The sequence below is a fragment of the Ciconia boyciana genome, chromosome 18, assembly GCF_034638445.1.
Source record: "Ciconia boyciana chromosome 18, ASM3463844v1, whole genome shotgun sequence".
In the NCBI taxonomy this organism is placed as follows: Eukaryota; Metazoa; Chordata; class Aves; order Ciconiiformes; family Ciconiidae; genus Ciconia; species Ciconia boyciana.
Window position 1 is genome coordinate 12,241,280 of NC_132951.1, and position 18,056 is coordinate 12,259,335.

The following is an 18,056-nucleotide window of genomic DNA, read 5'->3' on the forward strand; positions in this document are numbered from 1 at the left end:
GGGTCACAGGTGTGGTGTGGTACCACTGTCCCTTCCTGTCCCAGCCTGCTCCCAGGGACTGTCCCCGACTGATTCATGCCCTGGGCCCTAATTGCTATTTACACAATGGCACCGAGTTCGCTGAACTGGGGTAGGAAGGTGCTGGCACTGGTCCCACTGGGCCAGGAGGGCGCACGGCCCCGAGGCTGCCCAGGAAAGGGCTGGAGGCTGCCGGCTCTCCCAGCCCCGGCTGGAAGCGGCTCCCAGGATGGGGTGGAGGATGGGTCCAGCAGAGCAGGCACTTCGGGAATGGGACAACTCAATGGGAACTGACACTCAGGGAGCTCAGACCTCGACATCAAGCAGGCTCAGGAAGACGAGCCGGCAGCAGAGACAGAGGGATTGGAGCTTCCTCCTGTGCCCATCCCTGCTGGCCTCAGCCACTGGAGACAGGGGGAACAGGTCTGTCAAGGCAGCCTCCTGCAGCAAGTGCTGCTGCTGCTGACTAATACCAGGGTGGAGAGACTCCCATGCAACAGCTCACTTCCTCTAAGTCCTACCACAAACAACGGCCGCTGCCAACACCACAGCTCTAGCAATGCCCGTGGGAGCTGCTCACCCAACACGGAGACCCCAGGAGCTGGAGCACACGGGATGGCAGCTCGGTCCCACGCAGGAGCCAGCCAGCAGCATCCCACCACAGAGACTTCTCACCTCCGCTCCAGCGGGGTGTGGGCATGGGGAGCCAGGCTTTACCCACGCCAAACCCACACCCCCAGGAGACGGGTTCCCCCTGCCCCCCGTGGCCCTGCTGCCATCAGGGAAGGGCTGGTTGGGTAAATCCACCCCCTTCGCCAGGCCCCTGTCCTGGCTGGGATAATCTCAGCCCAAGGATGATGCCAGAGGCAGATCATTTTGCTGGCTCCTTTATTCAGGCAGAGTTTGCAGGGAAGGGGGAGGTAGGGAGCCAGGCTTACGACCAGGTTTCAGACTGGAAGCGCTGGGACCGTTCCAGGGCTGTTAAATGCTCCTCAGCTTCAGAGGGTGACAGGCCACCTTCCAGCTGCAACACCGACTGCAGGGCTTCAGCCACCGCCGCTGGCATCTGCTTGGCATTCCTGGAAGAGAGTAGGCAGTGCGATGGAGGGTGAGTAGGAAAACTGAAGGTGTATCTGCATCCCCCGTGCTCCAGCAAGGCAGCCCAGCAGCGGGGCAGCAGTCCCTGCAGCCGAACCCACCGCTCCCAGCATACAGCACGGGCTGCTGCTGCTCCAGGGCAGTGGGAACCTGCCTCACCCTGCAACACAGGCTGCCTGGCACTGAATAAATGACAGGCTTCCAGAGGCATGTCGTACCAGTCCCTAGAGAGCAGCGCCGTTATCAAGGCAGGGCTTTTCAGCGCTGGCATTTGCGGGCAGACGAGGCCTCGGTACCCAGTCCCTGGCAAAGGAGCGCCATAGCTCGGTAGCCTTACCCCCGGCCTCCGTATTGCTCCATTTCCCATCACCCTCATTAGAGGGACGTGGGGAATATGCACAAGTCATAATTTATCAGCAGGAGGGCAGGAAACCGTCCTTTCATCTCAGGGGAAACATTTGATGGAAAACATGTCTGATCTTGAGCTGGGCAAGACGACTGCTGCGAAGGAGCAGCCGCTTCAGTCCATCCGCTGCCTCCTTTCAAGAAATCTGGAATGATTGTTTTGATGGTGACATTTGTAACATTTCAATGATTGTTTTGATGGCGACATTTCAAACCTCAAAATAAGAAAAATGGTGAAGAAAACACAAGTTCCTGTGTAGAAAATACCCAAATAGGATTCAACACTTCCAAGCGCAATTATTTCTTATGGGAAATAAGAAATTCAGACTTTTTCCTGGAGAGAGTTTCATTTGATGAACTGACTGTGCGACAAAAAAACATCTAATAAAAAATTTCCCAGGCTGCCCCAATTGGCACGAGTATCTGGCAATGTCCTTGCTGTTTCCCAAGAACAAGGCAGAATTCTGACTTGCGTTTGAAGCTGATTAACATCCCAAAATACACAGAAAGGAGGTCTTCTTTTTTTGGAAGAGTCGTATTGTTTCTGAGTCAGGCACTGATATGCAAGTGCAAGATAATGTAGCTGGGCTTGTGATGGAAAACATGTCAAGTATCTATTTTTTGCAGAAAAAGAGAGACATTTTCAACCTTTTCACCCCTGGGCTAGATAAGCTGGGCACAATCAGAGAGAAGACACAGCCCCACCTCCCCAGACACTGCCCCACCAGCAAGGGCCCGGGAAGGCAGACACACCATGCTACATGGCCCAGGGCCGCTGCTCAGGGACACACAGCCCAGGACTCACTTTCCCCATCTTTCTCCTAGTGTGGCTGAAGCTGTGAATACTATTTTTAGGGGGAAAAAAGGCCATTTTCAGGCTAGCCCACCTGCACCTTCCTCTCTAGCACCCCACTGGCAGTTCACAGCAGATGTCTGCAGGCCAAGGAGGAGCACCGTGAGCCTGGGAGTCTTTACACATGGTATGGGCTGTGCAGGAAGGGTGGGAAAGTGCCTGCTGCAAACAGGACAGTCACCACTCGTGCCAGGAGGATGAGGCTCTCAGATCCCACCTGCCTGATCAGGGCTGAGGGCCACCCCATGCCAGGCACAAAGACCCCAGCAAGATGGGTCTCAGAGCAACTCCGATGTCCAAAACAGCATCCTCATGGCCACTCCAAAATCCTGCAAAGGGGGGAGCCCTGCAAGCCATGCTCTTTCCAAGATGCTGAGGAAGAGTAATCTTTTTTGGCAGCCCCCAGGGTGTCTCCCATCAGCATCAGAAAGTAGCAAAGAGGATGGAAGAGGGAGAGGACAGAGCCATTGGGACACCACAGATGGGGACCCAACAGTCCTGGCATTGGGGCTGTGGTTGGAGGCACAACCCCAAGTCCTAAGTGCAACTTAATGGAGGAAAGCAAACCCGAACCCCAGATCTGTGGGTAGGAATCACTGATTTGGGGTAAGAGCCCCAGGAAGCCCCACGATGCAGCGAGGCATGCCAGACCATGCAGCAGCAGTGAACGACAGGGCAGTAGGTGGCCTGGCCTCCACTTCCTGGGCAGTAAACAAAAATCTCCTTCTCCAGGAATGCAGGAAGGCCAGTCTGGCCCTGCAAGGCACTGGGGAAGTTCCTGCTCTCATGCAGGACAGGCAGGAAAGAGCCTCCTGCAATTGCTGCTCATGTTGACAGCAAGGCACAGGTTTGCACAGTGCTTTCCAGGTCACGGGGTGCACGACGAACACCATTGCCAGCCTCTCGCCAGCTCAAGGAGCCCAAAGCATTTCACAACCCTTGCCCCAGGCAGCGGGTGAGTGGCCTCCTCTCTGCCATACAGGCAGCGTCAAGGGCAGGCAGGTTAAGGGCTTTGCCCTGAAAGACAGCCACAGAGCCAGGAACGGAGCTGCAGATGCTCTGCCTCCAAAGGCCAGACCCCACTTTCTGGCTAACTGTGAGATTTCCAGTCAACCCAAGGTAACCACCTGGTGAACTACTGCGCTGTCAAAGGAGGCAGGCTGCGGTGCAACGTGGCTTGTCCCTACCCCGGGAAGGAAGTTTTGGGTGCAAAGAGCCAGCCAGGATGTGCCAAAGGTCCCAAAAGCTGTTGCTCACGAGCCCCAGCACGGGTGGAGCTCTGTTATATTGTGCTTTAAAAGCCTCCTGCCCACCCGAGCGGCCACAGGAACCGCACAAAACTTTTTCTCCAGTTTCACTGAGACCCACTAGAGGAGAGGGGTGTGAAGAGAGGCCAAGGCTCTCCCATGTATGGATTTTCCGTGGGTCAGAGGCCAGGCAGCCCACTGGCAGGTGATGCCGTTCACAGGTGCTGGCAGATGGAGGGACAGGCATGTGGGGTTGGCTGGAGCTCTGCAGCTCTGGTGCCAGCTCTGCCCCTCCTAACTGGAGCACAGGGTAGGTGAGAAATGGCCCTCTCGGCCCAGGGCTTGCAGAACAGGACATACGGAGAGGAGGAACAAGCTGGTTCCTCTGCAGAGGTCACTGCAGCCCCCAGAGACCTGCCAGGGTGCAGGATGTGCTCACTCTGGAGGCTGAGCCGAGGGATCCAGGGAGGTGGAGAAGCAGTGACATGCAGTCCCACTCCCCCAGTCCCTGCACGGAGACCTCTCACTCACCCAGCCAGGTAGACGTGAGCGCTCCCGCTGCTCAGCAGCTCCCACACCAGCCTTCGGTTCTCCTGGATGCGGTGCTGAACATAAACCTTCTCCTCCTGCAGGGAAACACAGCGCTGAGCCCGCCAGCCCTGGCAGCAGCCCCAGCCCCAGCATGCCTGCCCGGCCCCTGGGAACTGTTCTCAGGGGCTGTTTGCAAGAGCTCGGGGCAGTGCAGCCCCCCAGAGCAGGGGGCACTGGGAGAAGCAGTTAGATCAACTCTCACACAGGGAATGGAATCCCCACACCTCATGTCAGTGCACTGGGATGGGCTGGTGGGAGATGGGTGCAGCAGAAGGAGCTTCTGTGGGGAACATGCCCCCAGGTATCTCCCCCAATTCCTCTGGATGCCCCCTGCCTGCTCCAGCTCTGGTGAACAGCCAGGGCCATGAGCTGGGGAGTCCCCACGAGGGCTCCCCTCCTGCCCTCTCCTCTCCCAGCATGGGCAGAGGAGGCTCGGTGGCCCCCTGTCCCAGGTCTGCTGCAGGGCAGAGACCCTTCCCCGCAGCCCTGGCTGCCAGTCCCAGCCCTGGCACCTGCTGGAGGCCTGAAACAGCTCGGAAGGGCAGGAAGCTTGGAGAGACAGCCTCGGCCCCACTCCCTGCCCCTCTGCTGTGCTTAGAGACTGGATACGACTGGCTTTTGGCACAGTACAGCCCAACCGAGGAGAGCTCCCAAAGGGTTAATTCACAAGACTTCACACATCCAAGCAACTGCCTACAGCCCTGGCTTCTGCCCAAGAGGAACACCATTGCCAACGTGCCTGAATTCACTGCCGGCCCAGACCGCTCCTCCGTGACAAAGGTGACACTGTGATGGAGGCCAGGCCCTCTGCCGCACGTCCCACCACGCCGGGCTCCGCACAGCGGTGAGCTGAGCCGCAGGCAAAGCCTCCTCCCCACGTCCTCCTCCCTCCCATCCAGCCCCAAAGGCAACAAGGCTCTTGCTGCATTTCAGGCTTCCTGCGTGCTGAAGTCTGGAGGTGTGCGTGGGAACAACCCCAAGCAGCAACCAGCCTCGGCTGTCACAAGAGCTGGTCACAGCGCAGTCAGCAGGTCCCACGCAGCTCCACTGGTTGCATTGCACTGGAGAGTCAGGTCACCCCCGGGCACAGTCCCACTGCTCCGACCCGGCCGCCAGCGATGCAGGAGGTAAACAAAGCCCGTTGCAAGCACCAACGCAGCCAGCCAGTAGCTCAGCTTCAGCATCATTAACATTAACCAGCTAAGTGCTGACAGGGGCTCTGCTGACGAGGCTGGGGCTCTCTGAGCAGGTCATTTAAGGACCTGGAGCTACCTAGAAACCAGAGCACCCCAGTGACAAACTCAGGTCACGACGTCTCAGCTAAACCCCAGGGCATCCTGCTGGGAATTAGCAACAGCCGTATTAGGCTGGGATCAATCAGTCTGCACTGCAGGGCAGACGTGATGTGACAGAAGGTCACTGCAAAGGGGACCTTACGGAGAGAAAAGGGAAATCCTGATCAGCTGTGGAGCATCTCAGCTCCTGCTGGCTCTTTGAAAACAAACTTTCTGATGAGTTAACGGCTGTGGTATCTCCTAGAGCAACAGGTACAATGGCCCAATGCGGCACATCCTACTGGCTGCGCTCCCACTTGCCTCCCTGTGCGGCACTGCAAGGACTCGGTGGCAGAAGACCCTCATGACAAACTGCTTTGCCCCACAGAGCAGGCAGAGAACGGAGGTGGGGAGGCACACTCCAATGCGAGTCCCATCCCTCCAGAGTCTGCGAGGGAAGGAGGAGGCTCTGGGGCTGCTCTCCAGATTTGGGGAGCAGCAGGTCCCCCCTTCACTGTGTGAGCCATCAGAAAAAAGGCAGACTGGTCATCCAGTAAACCTCTGCAGTGCAGCTCCTGTTCATCAAAGACTTGGAAAGCCTTCACAGAGGCATTCAACTCATGCCTTACAAATGACTGGATAAAAGATGCTGGCTTCATATCAATGCATGCACACAGCCAGGAGAAAAGGACTGGTGCAGCTGAGCCACCTAGAAATACCCATTCTCACCGACCCTCTTTATCAGATCTCTCTGTTTCAAAGGCAGGCTGAGCTTTCAGTGCCATCAAGGGACAGGGCAAGGCAGTGAAACAGAGTCCCAGCTCACGGAGCCTCTCCAGCACCGTAAAAAGCCCTGCAGCCCAGAGAGGGGCTGAGAGCTGCCCAGCAAAGACATTGCCTGGGAAATAAAGGAGCAAAGTGAGGGGCTGAGTTGTGGGAGTGCTCCTACCTCCGGGGAGCTTTCTCCTGCACGGCTGAGGCTTGGGGAGACCTGGCACGGAGGCACCACGAGCTGGGGCAGGAAGCCAAGCTCCACAGTTTCAGCCAGCAATCAGAGGGACATGGTGGGGAGGGTGGTACTCAACCAAGAAAGGTTATTGCCTGGTGACCCCCACAAGAGGCTTGGGAGCCTTTTATCACTCACGTGGTCCAGCCAAACAAAGCTGGCTAAGGCCTTATCTGCTCCAGCGCTCACCAGCCCTGTCCCAGCAACCTTTCTAGCTCAACTCAGCCAGACGTGTCCCTGCTGGGCAGCAGCACTGCACTGCTGGTGAGGATCTCGGCCAGCACCCAGGTGGTGCAGGGGAGCGAGGTGACCACTGTGCCACCCCACCAGGCCCTTCACAGGCCATGCAAGCAAGGTACAGGGGCCGGAAACACTGGCAGGCTCCCATCAGTGCTGCCTGAGATGCTTCTGTATCCACCTTCCTCCTCTGGGAACTAACCTGGTCCCTAGAGAAGGCAGTGAAGAGCGTCAGGAAGCCCTTCGTCACCAGCTCTTCCCACTCTGCCTGGCAGTAGAAGTCCTTGGATTTCTGGCGGCAGCCGAAGAACAAGCAGTTCCCTGCAGAGAGCAGACCAGAAGGGCCACGCTGGGTGGACCAAATGCCCTGTGAATGCTGGGGACCATTGGTGCCCATGGGACCTGCAGCAGAGCCCCAAGGCTCTCACCTCTTTGCCAGGCCTGGCTGACAGCCCTGGCCTGGAAGAGCCAGGAGGACTCAGGAACCATGTGACCATTAAGTCAGGTGGCTTGTGGCAACCAGAGGCCCCTGTGTGCTGGAAAAGCAGGAGGCTACGGGCATGTAGAACAAGAAGAGCCTTCCAGAGCTGCCCGTGCCCCTCCACCAGCCTCAGCTTCCTGCTGAGACCCACCGCTGAGCCAGGGGAATGGGGATGGGACAAGGGCAGAGGCATGACTCCTTGTGCAGCACAAGATGAATTCAACAAACCATCTCCACTCACACAGAGCCAAGAAAGAGCCTCTGCAGAGCCCTGCCCCGACCCAAGGAGCAGCCTTGCAGCACAACCTGTGAATAACAACACAGGCTGCACACACCAGGCTCTGGTCCTCACCTGCCCCAGAGCCCAGCTTGCTCCCACCCAAACACAGCAAAGCCTGGGCCTGTCCAAACCCTCAGGAGCCCCCAGTCCCTCCTTCCCATATGCTGAACACAGACCTGCCTGCAGCAAGGGGTATCCTGAGTCCCTCCCAGGACCATCCCTCACCTCTACGTCCTTGTGCCACCCGCTCCTGTATCGCTGCCCGGAAAGGTGCCACCCCTGTGCCAGGGCCAATCATGATCACAGGGGTGTCTGGGTCAGCTGGGAACTTCATTCCTCCTTTCTTCACCCAAAGAGGCACCCGGACATCACCTGCAAAACAAACAGACCAACTAGCATCACCCCACCACCACTGCACCTGTGACACCCTGCGGAGGGTGAGCTGGGCATCCAGCTCTTCCAGGATGCTCCAAAGATACGGACGGCACCTGGCTTACCACCACCCCGGCACCAAGGCACCCCTGGTGCCAGGGGCACACTATGTGTGTATGAAAAGCGCTTCAGCTGTCTCAGCACTGTCTCTGCAAGCAACTGAGTGAACCCCAGAGCAAGCCAAGAGCCCCACAGCACATGGGCTGTGGGACAGCCTTCTCCTCACACAGCTGGTGCCAGGGAAGACAGCAGTGGAGGCGAGCAGAGATCTCAACCTGGCTGTTGAGTAAGGAAGGGCCAAACTTGCCTCCTCTGGGAGCCAGAGGAGGGGTGAAGATCCCTATCTAGGTACTCAGAGAAGACCCAATCTTGCCCTGGAGTCATACAGAGCAATTCCTTGTAAGCTTGTCACATTTGCCTGGGGACCCAGCTAGAGGGGTTCTGTGGTTAGAGCAGATGAGCAGCACACACAGGCTTCACAGGACAGGATGGATGTGCTCAAAGGAAGGACCATTCATCCCAGAGCTGGTGCTATGGGGCTGGAGGTGTCCAGCAGTCAGAGCACTACCAGCTCCAGGATGCCAGGAGCAGCCCACTGTGGGACAGCAGGGCACACTGGTGCTGGGAGCAGGAGGGCCGAGCCAGCTGGGAGAAAACCAGGAGCTCAGGGTGCTCAGGGCAAGCTGGAGGAGCATGCCATGCTCTGAAGAGGATGGGAGCAGCAAGTAAGGACAGCTACTGTGAGTTCAGCCTGTCCAGCCAAGCCAGTGTGCTCCAGCTCCCCGTGGTGGTGCTCCACCCAGGGTCCCGGCAGTTCCAGCACGTGGCCAGCACGCACACAGCTCCACCACAGTCCTGTGGGATCAGCGCTGTGTGCTGTGGCAAGCACACAGGGTCCTCACAGAATCCAAGCAATGTTACCTTGCTCTGGGTTGAGAGAAGCCAACCAGGTAGAGCAGAGACCACGGCGGGGTTTGCTGAGCCGTGTCTTGTACCGCACTACTGCCACGAGGATCTGGATGCGGTCAGGGTGAGCCTGTGTCCAGACAGGAGCCATGAGAAACAAGAAGACACCCAGCACGGCTCTGCAGGAAGAGCCCAGTGCCTCCTCCAGGGACAGAGCCTGTGCCCAGCTCCTGCCAGGGCACCTGGAACACTCGTCCTAGCCTGAAATGGCCACTCAGACACAGAATGGAGCGCACCCTTGCCCAAAACCTTTCCACTGGAGAAGGGGGTTTTCCCAGAGAAGCACTGCTGCAGGAATGCTCTGCACAGCTGGTAACGGCAACAGAGACTGTCCAACCCAAGAGGCCCCCACGGAGGGCAAATGCCACCCGTGCTTGGGCTGACATCTGCCAAGTCAACCGGGACAGGTCCCACTCCCACTGCCACCTCCCGGCAGCAGCAGGGAGCAGCACTCCCCCTTCCCATGGCCACACCACCCGGGGAAGCTCTCGGCCTCCGTGGCACCACCTCCCACTGCTCCCCATGACAAGGACACCAGACCTCTGCAGTGCACTGGGCCAGCCCTGGCACTTGCAGGGCTGCAGGAGGACAAGCACCGTAATCCAGAGGCTGGCACAGCCCTGGGGTTTATATCCAGCGTGTCAGGCTGACGCAGGCTCACAGTGGAGCGGGGTTCGGGTGGGATGTGGGTGCTCAGAAGGTCCGGGAATACAGCCTGAACTTCCGCAGTGTGCATGGCACCAACGGTCAAGCCCTGACCCTGTCAGACCCTCAGCTCAGAGCCTGACACGAGGCCGAAAAGGGCTGAGCTCTTACCAGCATGGAGGAGGCGATGGAGAAGGCGCGGGGTCTGATGCGAGGGATGAGGTCCAGCAGGTATTCGGGTGGAATAGCACATGTAGTGTGAGGGAAATCCCAGAGGGCCTGCAAAGCCAAGGCGGGGTGAGACCTGGTACACCCTAGAAGGTAGCCTGCCTGCTCCTCAGGGCATCAGAGGCTGTCCACACTGCTGTGCCACGCTGCCCTTGGCCGAAGGCACCACGCCGGGTACCTCTGAGCACCAACCGCCCTGCCCCACTGCCTTCCCCTCACCCCCAGGCTGCAGCACAGGGCCCACCACAGAGTCCAGAAGGATTTGGAGCAGGTCTTAACCACCAGTGGAAATCCCAGGATGCTTCAGAAAGTCGGTGAAGTAGATTCCCCAGCCAAGAAATTATGGCTGATCATCTGCCTGGGTGCATTATGGCATGGCACAGCCCTCAGGGAGTGGGTTTGCCATGCTCCCCCAGCCCTACCTCAAGAGTGGTCCTGCGGGGCCGGTTGCAGTAACTGTACAGCTCTTCCTGGCCCTGTGCAGAGCTGAACTCCTGCAGCTTCTCCCGCTCCAGCTCGTTTGTAGAGAAGTAGGACAAGAGCTCAAAGAAGGAGCGCCGCGGCACGCAGGAAATGTCCAGGTAGTGGGTGACCAGGTGCCGGATGCTGCAGGGCTGTGGCAACAGGGCAGGGAGGGATGTACCTGGAGGGCAAGGCAGCGGGGAGAGCTCAGTGCCAGCAGCAGGGCAGGACACCCGAGCACCGCCTGCCTGCTGCCCCTGCCTGCTGCCCACAGCTCTGGCACTCCCTGCGATGGAGCAGCAGTGTGAGCAAACCAACTGAGGTCTTGGGCTGGGGAGGCTGCAGGATCCTCCACGCTCTGGGCTGGGGGCTGCAAAGACACAGGCATGGGTGGCAGCCTGGACACTGCTGGGTCCCTCCCAGGAGTCACACTGGCCCTAACCTGGGATCCACACGCACAGAGCGCTGGGAGGGAAGGAGAGCCCCTGTGCTGTGAGACAGGCAGAGGTCCTATATCCATCAGCCACTCCCAACTCCCTATTAATTGGGTTTAAAGCAAAGGAAAAGGAGAGCTCCAGGCTGGGCCAGAGCTCAGGAGGTTGCCCTGTCCCAGCAGGGAGGGAAAGGAGCAGCGGGCAGGACCTACCAGGCTCTGTGGGCTTCAGCACAAAGCGTCTGTCTGGATCCAGGCGCAGGAGCTGGCAGAACTGCTCCACGTCTTCGGGGCAGTTCTGGGGCTGGATCATCACTACGTCTCCCGCGCTGAACCTGTGGATGCAGTGGGACCTGCCGAGAGCAGCCACAAGGCAGGCCCACGGGCACAGCACCGCCAGCCCGACCAGCACCCGCACCAGGGGAGAGGCCACAACTCAGCCAAATTTCCAGTGTCACTGACGTTATGCGCCCTAACCTGACAAGGCAAAGACAGCTGGTCCATGGGCAGGACCCACACTGCCATAACACCCCTAACTTTGTCTTGGAGGGGGACAGCACAGCAGGAACCACATCCACAAGGCTGCAGCCTCAGGTATTACTGAAGAAGGGGAGTGGAAGAGGAAGGCAGGCTACAGGACACCCGATCCTGCACAGGAAAGCTTGGGGGAGTCAGGAAAATGCTCACGTGATCCCTGAGCCCGTGACATCGAACTCAATGAGCCGGACATCCTGGAAATGGGATTCTGCCGTGACCCGCTGATTAGACACCAGCTGGGCAGCGAAGGGATGCAGCTCGGAGGGAACAGCCCTGGGTGCTGTCGGCTGGAGCAGGCCACCATCGGGGTGCGGGGAGTCCTCAGCCAGGTAGTGCAGGGTGTATTTTGGGGGCAGGCTGTGGCGAGGAGAACAATACAGCACGGTTACCTCCATGCCACAGCTCCTCTGCTGATGTAGTGCTAGAGGCTGGAGGCAGGGAGAGGCCTGAAGTCTCCCACTGTATCCACCACCCATCGTCCCTGTCCCCTGGAGTTGGCCTGTGGTAAGGGAACGCAATGCAGACTGCCAGGAGGAGGAGATCCCAAAGACTCCAGGGCAGGCAGCAGGAGGCTGGCTGGGCACACACGCCCGGCTGGTCTGCCAGGGGCAGAGGCACATCAGGACAGCAAGATGGGCAGAGCCCTGCCGGGACAGCTGACACACACACCCATGGGACAAGAGCGTGTGTGTGTCTCTCTCTCTCCAGAGAGAGATGGGCCACCCGTGGCCAAAGTCCAAGGGATACCTGGGACACCAGAAGCTGTGTGGAGATGCTTCCTGATCAAAGCAGGGCATATCTCCACCTGGAAAACAGCCACGGAAGCATGGCATTTCACACCAGCCAGCTCCAGCAGTCCCTGCCTACCCTCTGCACTCACCATACATCTGGACTGATGATCTCAAGGCCAGAAGGGAGAGGATACAAGGTGAGGATCTTGTCCCATAAGGCCAGGAGCCATGGATCGACCACTGCATCTGGCCTGCAAGCAGGAAATTCAGGCTGCAGCAGAGCAGCATCATTCCTCCAGGCTCAAGCGCTGCTACCCTGGCACCCAGACAATGCTGAGCTTCCCCTGGGAAACCACCTCTGCTCCTCTTTCGCTGCACAGACAGCCGCTCTATGCCGTTCCCTTCCAGCTTCAGGTCTGGAAACATGTCTCAGCCACTCTAAGCACTCACTCGCCCTCTGGGGCCCAACCACTGATGTCTGAACAGAACCACCAACCGCCCGAGCACAACCGGTGGCAGTCATCGACCCCCCGAGCCACACACAGCCTCTGCCCCATGCAAGGAGAAGAGCAGCACAGCTCAGGCTGCTGTAATGCCTGCAGGTACACAGCTGTGTGACACAGCCATCCCCTGGTCTGAACAGGACTGAGGCAGAGCCAGGAGACCGTGGCACATGCTGGGGGACATGGGACACCCTGGAGAAGCAAGTGACCCAGGTGCCGGCACAGGAGGGTTCTGAGCAGCGACCAGCACGATCACAGAGAGCAGCAGGAGGCTGCTGGCCGTGTCTGAGGCACACAAGCAGACCCAGAGTGGGAGCAGCACACTGCTGTCCCCAAGGCTGGGGTAAAGCATACACAGCCCTGCGTCAGTCCGAGGACAAAACTGTAGTGCACCGCAGGGTTCCCCCTCCTGCCACCCCTCCACACTCAGCTCTTACCCCAAGTCATGCTGGTCATCTCCCAACGCCACTGGCAGCAGAGGGTTGCCCCCAAGCTGTAGCACCCGTTTGTGCAGCTTCTTCGCAACAAAATTAAACCTGAGCAGAGAATAACCGCAGCTGCAGAGGGCAGGGCTCCTCCAGCAGGACAGCAGGTGCTGGCTACATGAGCCAGCACACGCTGCCAGGGCTACGCCAGAGCAGCACAGAGACAGGTTCGACCAGAGCTAGCACACACGATCTGGCCCAGCGCCCTGCCCAGCCCACGCCTCCATCCTGGGGCAGCCTGGAGAAGCGGCTGGCTGCCACTTGCTGGGCCACACAGGCTGTGTCCAGCTTCCCAGAAGGGACTCGGGGAGGTCAAGCTTCCCTTCAGGGCAGCTTGTGCCCCAGGCAGAGAAACACTTCCTTCCCTCTAGCCCCTCACTGCCCCATGCAGCTCAGGCACGCTCCCATCCCTCCCACTACAGATCTTTCAGGCACACGGGAACAATCTTTTGGGAGAGAACTGGGACCAACGGGGCTGGCTGCCACCTAAAACTCTATGTTTGCTGTCTCCTGTTGGCTTGGACCACTGAAATTGCTGTGGCCCAGGCTTTACTGCAATTCAGACAGAGAACTGCATGGCTGTAATAACTGACTGAAAAATGTCTGACATACTGCAGCAAAGCATCTGCTTGAAGAGGCCAGGAGGAAAGAAATGGGCAGAAGCCCAGTTCCTGGGGGTTAGGAGGGACACGGGCTGGTAGGGCAAGGATTTTTAAAGCTGGTGGGAATTACATTTTGTCTGAGCTGCTGCTCTAGAGTCAGGCTTTGTCTCCCCTTGCCCCTTCATTCTCCAGCCACTCTGGTCTCGCCTGCAGCCAGAGCTGCACGGAGCAGCTGTCACGGGCAGGCAAGGAGCCGCAGAGCTGCTTACTTGGGATAGGAGGAGTCGCCAAGGCCCAGCACGGCGTAGTCCAGCTGGCAGAGGGAACCGGGCGGCAGGTTCTTCCGGAACAGAAACCGCCAGAACATCTACGAAGGACACGGCCGGGGAGTCACGCTCCTCCCAAGGAAGCCTTCCCTGCCTGCCTGTCCCTAGCTCCCCGCTCGCCCACCCACCAGGTCCCTCCTACCCTCTGCAGAGTCTCAACAGAGTGGGGAGCACGGCCTTCTGCAGAGGTGACCCCTGAAAGTAGCCACCTCTGCTACGTGCGAGGAGGGCAACGCTCTGTGAGCCCTCCACAAACCCGTGGCTCTTGCGATGGCGGGGCCCCTCTCAGCTGTTAAGCTGCAGAAACCTCACCAGCTCCCTGCCTGTGTCCCATCAGTAACACAATGTGATTGGTGCTGCTCCAAAGCTCCCCCATCCAAAAATAACCATTTCTCAAGCTCCAAGAGAGAAATCCAGTCACTGGACCAGGAATAGAAAAGCAACATGGACAGGAGCACGTCCTACCTTCATGTTGTCAGGTGGGTCACCCTGGCCGGTGGTTGCACACACAAATACCACCAACAGCTCATTGATGAGGTTGGCCTGTGGGCACAAACATGGAAAGGCACATTCAGGTCAGCAGCCTACAAACACGTGTCCCGGCTGTCCTGACATGGCTGCTCACATCACATTGAGTCCACGGACAGACCACACTTGGAATAAAATCCACAGCCCCACATGGCAGGACCTCCTCTACAGGCACTGCAGCAGCATCTGCTGCCCACACGCTGCCTGCAGCATCGGCTCCTTGGTGCTCCTCGCCTTACAGGGTGTGGCTGAGCGTCTGTCATCTAACACAAACTCTACCCCAAGAGTCATTGCACAGCTTTCACATGTTTTCAGCTGAGTTAAGCACAAGCTGCCCTCAGGAAGGGTACAGAGCCAGCATCTGGTAAAATACAGCAGGTCACAGCAAGGGTGGAGGATGCCCGCATGCCAGAAATGGGGTTGGCGGAGATGGAGCAAGACCAGAAGTGCCTGGAGCACCCCTCCGCGTCACCACTCACCACGTCATAGCTGTCCAGTGCCTCCACTCTGCACTGGAAGTGCCGTCGCTTGGCTTCTCTGCCAATTCTTTCAGCTGTGTCTTGAGCCGTTCCAGTTTGGCTGCCAAAAAGAACAAGGAGTTTCCGTTCCACCATCTGCAAGAGACAAAATCAGAGAAATCACCAGGAGGTGAAGGGAGATGAGGGGAGGCAGAGCCGGACCTGCTCTGGGCTGGGCGTCACACCGACACACACCCAGGCTTCAAAGGAGTGCCGGTGTCTGTGGCTTCAGTGACATTCGTGGGGTTGACACTGCAAACAGCTAGCATAGGGATGGCTGAATAGTTCCGAGACAGCAGCGGGATTCAAGGCTCCCGGGCTCTCTTTCCACCCCTGCGCTCTGCTGAGTGACCCCCTTCGCTGCAGCGTCCTGGTCCGTGGGAGCAACAGCAACACTACTGTGCTCCTCGTCCCCGCTGCCAGCACAGAGGGAGGGGGCTGGCTTGGGGGTCTAAGGCTCATTTTAACTGTCCTCATCACCGCAGGCTCAGTGCACCCCTGGGATCTGCTGTTCCCCATTTCTAGTTTTAACATACCTGCCCGCCCTGCAAATCCCCACCTGAGGGGGCTGGGGGAAGAGCCTGGAAGCTCAGTGACAGAGAAAAGGGTGACCAGACACACACTGCTCTCCGCCATGCTCTCTCAAGCGGCATGAGCCCTGTGTATTACCAGCAATCGCAGCCCGCACGGAATCCAACCCAGACGGATGCCCAAGCTGCAAACTGCCGGTGTCCCTGTGGGCAGTCATGCGCTGCTTCCAGAATAACTAAAAAGAATCCAGAATAACTAAAAAAATCCTAAGGAGGGAACATTACCGGCCTCCTTATGCACCAATTCCTGCGGAGAGGGGCTGCAGCATCAGGGGATTTCCCCCTCGCCCTGAGGAAAAAGGTGTTTTTCCCAGTGGGAGCACGCTGGGACACGCACCAGGCCCGTCGGGCTCTGTGCAAGGCCTCGCTTCCCTCACAGCCCCCGGAGGAGAGGCGGGCTCCCCCCAGCCCGGCGGGGGGCCCCTCTGCGTGCACCCGCCCTTTGCAAGCGGGAGCCAAGGGGGGCCGGAGCCGGGGGCCGGGGGGGGGCTCGGGGCCGGGGCTTAGCCCCGGCCCCGAGCCCCCGGCCCCCGGCTCCGGCCCCGCCGCAAGACCCACCGTGCCCTCACCGTGCACCGTCCCCACCCGCCGCTTCCGCTTACGTCGCCAGCTGGCGACGCCTCCCTGCGAACGTCATCAGGCTGCGCCGCCGGGAGGGCCTGCCGAGGCCTGGCGGGACGCGGCGGCTGAGGCGGCGGGGTCGGGGGTGTCGTTTCCCCCCCTCTCCCCCCCGGCAGCCCCCGGGCAGCGCCCATGTCCCCGCGGTCGTCGGGACGATGCTGTTCGCCCTGCGGGAGCTGGTGCAGTGGTTGGGCTTCGCCACCTTCGAGATCTTCCTGCACGGCCTGGCGCTGCTGGCCTTCTCGGTGCTCCTCGTCCTGAAGGTGGACGGCGAGGCCTCGGGGCTCTCCTGGTGGGTCGTCTTCGTCCCCTTCTTCGCCGCCGACGGCCTCAGCACCTACTTCACCACCATCGTCTCAGTGCGGCTCTTCCAGGACGGTGAGAAGCGCCTGGCCGTGCTGCGGCTCTTCTGGATCCTCACCATCCTCAGCCTCAAGTTTGTCTTCGAGATGCTGCTGTGCCAGAAGCTGGTGGAGCACACCCGGGAGCTCTGGTACGGGCTCATCATGTCGCCCGTCTTCATCCTCCTCCAGCTGCTCATGATCCGAGCCTGCCGGGTGAACTGACGGCGAGGGAGCGGGCTCCGGATCGCTGCCCTCACCCCGGCCGGGGACGTGCCTGGCTCACCGGGGAGCCCTGGACTCGTAGCGACGGTCATTGGGCTGTTCCCCATCTTTATGTCTGTACAGAGCGGTAGGTGGCAGGTTACGCAGGGCTGGCGCTATGTGAGCAAGGGTCTGCAATTAAGCACGCTGCTGTGTTGTATAGCATCATGTGTCTTCAAAAGATCCTTTTGTGCCACATCCTTATTTCAGTTCACTCAGCTCGTGGTGTTGGTCTTAAGGTATCCTGCCCTGCAAGCACTGTTTGATATGCCAGTTGTTTTATTTTAAAATAAAAATGCATGGAAGGATTAGTTTTATTTATAACATTCTTTTTCCCTAGAAAACATTTGTACTTAAAACTGCTGCCTGGAGAACGGGAATTACCTAGAGGTTGGCTGGTTGCTGTAGATATCCTCGTACACCCCAGACCGTGGCCAGCCAGAAGCACTGCAGCTGCTGCCTCGCCTGCCCTGCCCTGTCCGAGGCCACGCTTGTAACGATGCACTGGCTTCAGCAGCAAAGCTAATTTATTTCCATCTGTTCTCTCACTTCCCTGAGCACTTTGTGCCTTCATCGTGCTGGCAGGGTTTTATGGGTCCATGCTCTGAGCCAGAGAGAGAACTGATGTATCTTTTTTTAACAGAAACGTGTTTTTTTTCTTTGTATTTCAGATCCATTCCCTAATTACCAAGATTGTTGGGTATTGGGAGGGTGAGGCACAGGGACAGGATTATGCATGGCTGATGCTGGTTGTGAAGGGGAGGCGGTCTCGCTGAACCCCAGCTTTGGTGTGAAACACTGTCCTCAGACCCCCAGAAAGTGTCACTAGTTCAGTATTCCTCGGGGAAGCGCGGATCAGCACGTTAAATGCCAATGTCACCGGGAACTCCCAGTGCCAAAGGCACCTCGGCATCACTTGTGTTTGGCTCCCATCATGAGGGTGCTGGGAACAGTGGATCTGCCCCTCACCTCTCTGCGAGATGTCGAGTGTTGCTTAGGAGCCCAGGCACAGAGGACTGGTCTCCTTCTGACACTGAGTTTTACAGACCTTTGTACTCTATTGATGATGCTGACTCTGACAAAACATCTGGTAGCCAGGGCTTCCCCTCCAACCTCAGCTGCTCCCTGGCCCATCCCTGTCTTTGCCCCATCTACCCAGCTCCTCCTGGTACCACCCTCTCTCTGCTGCTCTCGGGATCTGTTTCACGCAGGTAGGATCTTGACACAGAGAACTGCTGTAAAACCAGCTCTCCAGTTCAGAGTCGCTTAGCAGAGGCCTGAGGAGCACTAGGAATGTGTTCGTGGGCCTGATCTCCCCTGTGAGATGCTCTGATGACAATGAAACAAGCAGCTG

The 18,056-nt window shown here is 58.6% G+C and overlaps 2 protein-coding genes across 17 annotated transcripts; one reads left to right on the forward strand and one right to left on the reverse strand.

Annotated features, from left to right (window-relative positions):
* Nucleotides 1–889: 889 nt before the first annotated feature.
* Nucleotides 890–16,069, reverse strand: NDOR1 (NADPH dependent diflavin oxidoreductase 1). 16 transcript variants are annotated; one of them, XM_072883046.1, is made up of 17 exons: nucleotides 16,046–16,064; nucleotides 15,556–15,652; nucleotides 14,848–14,982; nucleotides 14,306–14,383; nucleotides 13,784–13,881; nucleotides 12,865–12,963; nucleotides 12,074–12,175; nucleotides 11,344–11,550; nucleotides 10,870–10,991; nucleotides 10,184–10,404; nucleotides 9,705–9,812; nucleotides 8,844–8,958; nucleotides 7,716–7,862; nucleotides 7,158–7,363; nucleotides 6,932–7,078; nucleotides 4,153–4,247; nucleotides 890–1,097 (listed from the first exon to the last, which is right to left on the reverse strand). In XM_072883046.1, the coding sequence occupies exons 3-17, from the start codon at nucleotides 14,980–14,982 to the stop codon at nucleotides 953–955; spliced, it is 2,025 nt and encodes a 674-aa protein (XP_072739147.1). In that variant the 5' UTR covers nucleotides 15,556–15,652; nucleotides 16,046–16,064; the 3' UTR covers nucleotides 890–952. The 16 variants fall into 16 exon arrangements, 13 of the variants coding, with proteins under 13 accessions (XP_072739147.1, XP_072739146.1, XP_072739149.1 ...); XM_072883045.1 differs by lacking the exon at nucleotides 16,046–16,064 and adding an exon at nucleotides 15,814–15,955; XM_072883048.1 differs by lacking the exon at nucleotides 15,556–15,652 and having other exon boundaries at nucleotides 16,046–16,069.
* Nucleotides 16,070–16,116: 47 nt separating this feature from the next.
* On the forward strand, nucleotides 16,117–17,010 carry TMEM203 (transmembrane protein 203). The gene has a single exon (XM_072883059.1). The coding sequence runs from the start codon at nucleotides 16,253–16,255 to the stop codon at nucleotides 16,661–16,663; it is 411 nt and encodes a 136-aa protein (XP_072739160.1). The 5' UTR covers nucleotides 16,117–16,252; the 3' UTR covers nucleotides 16,664–17,010.
* Nucleotides 17,011–18,056: the final 1,046 nt, after the last annotated feature.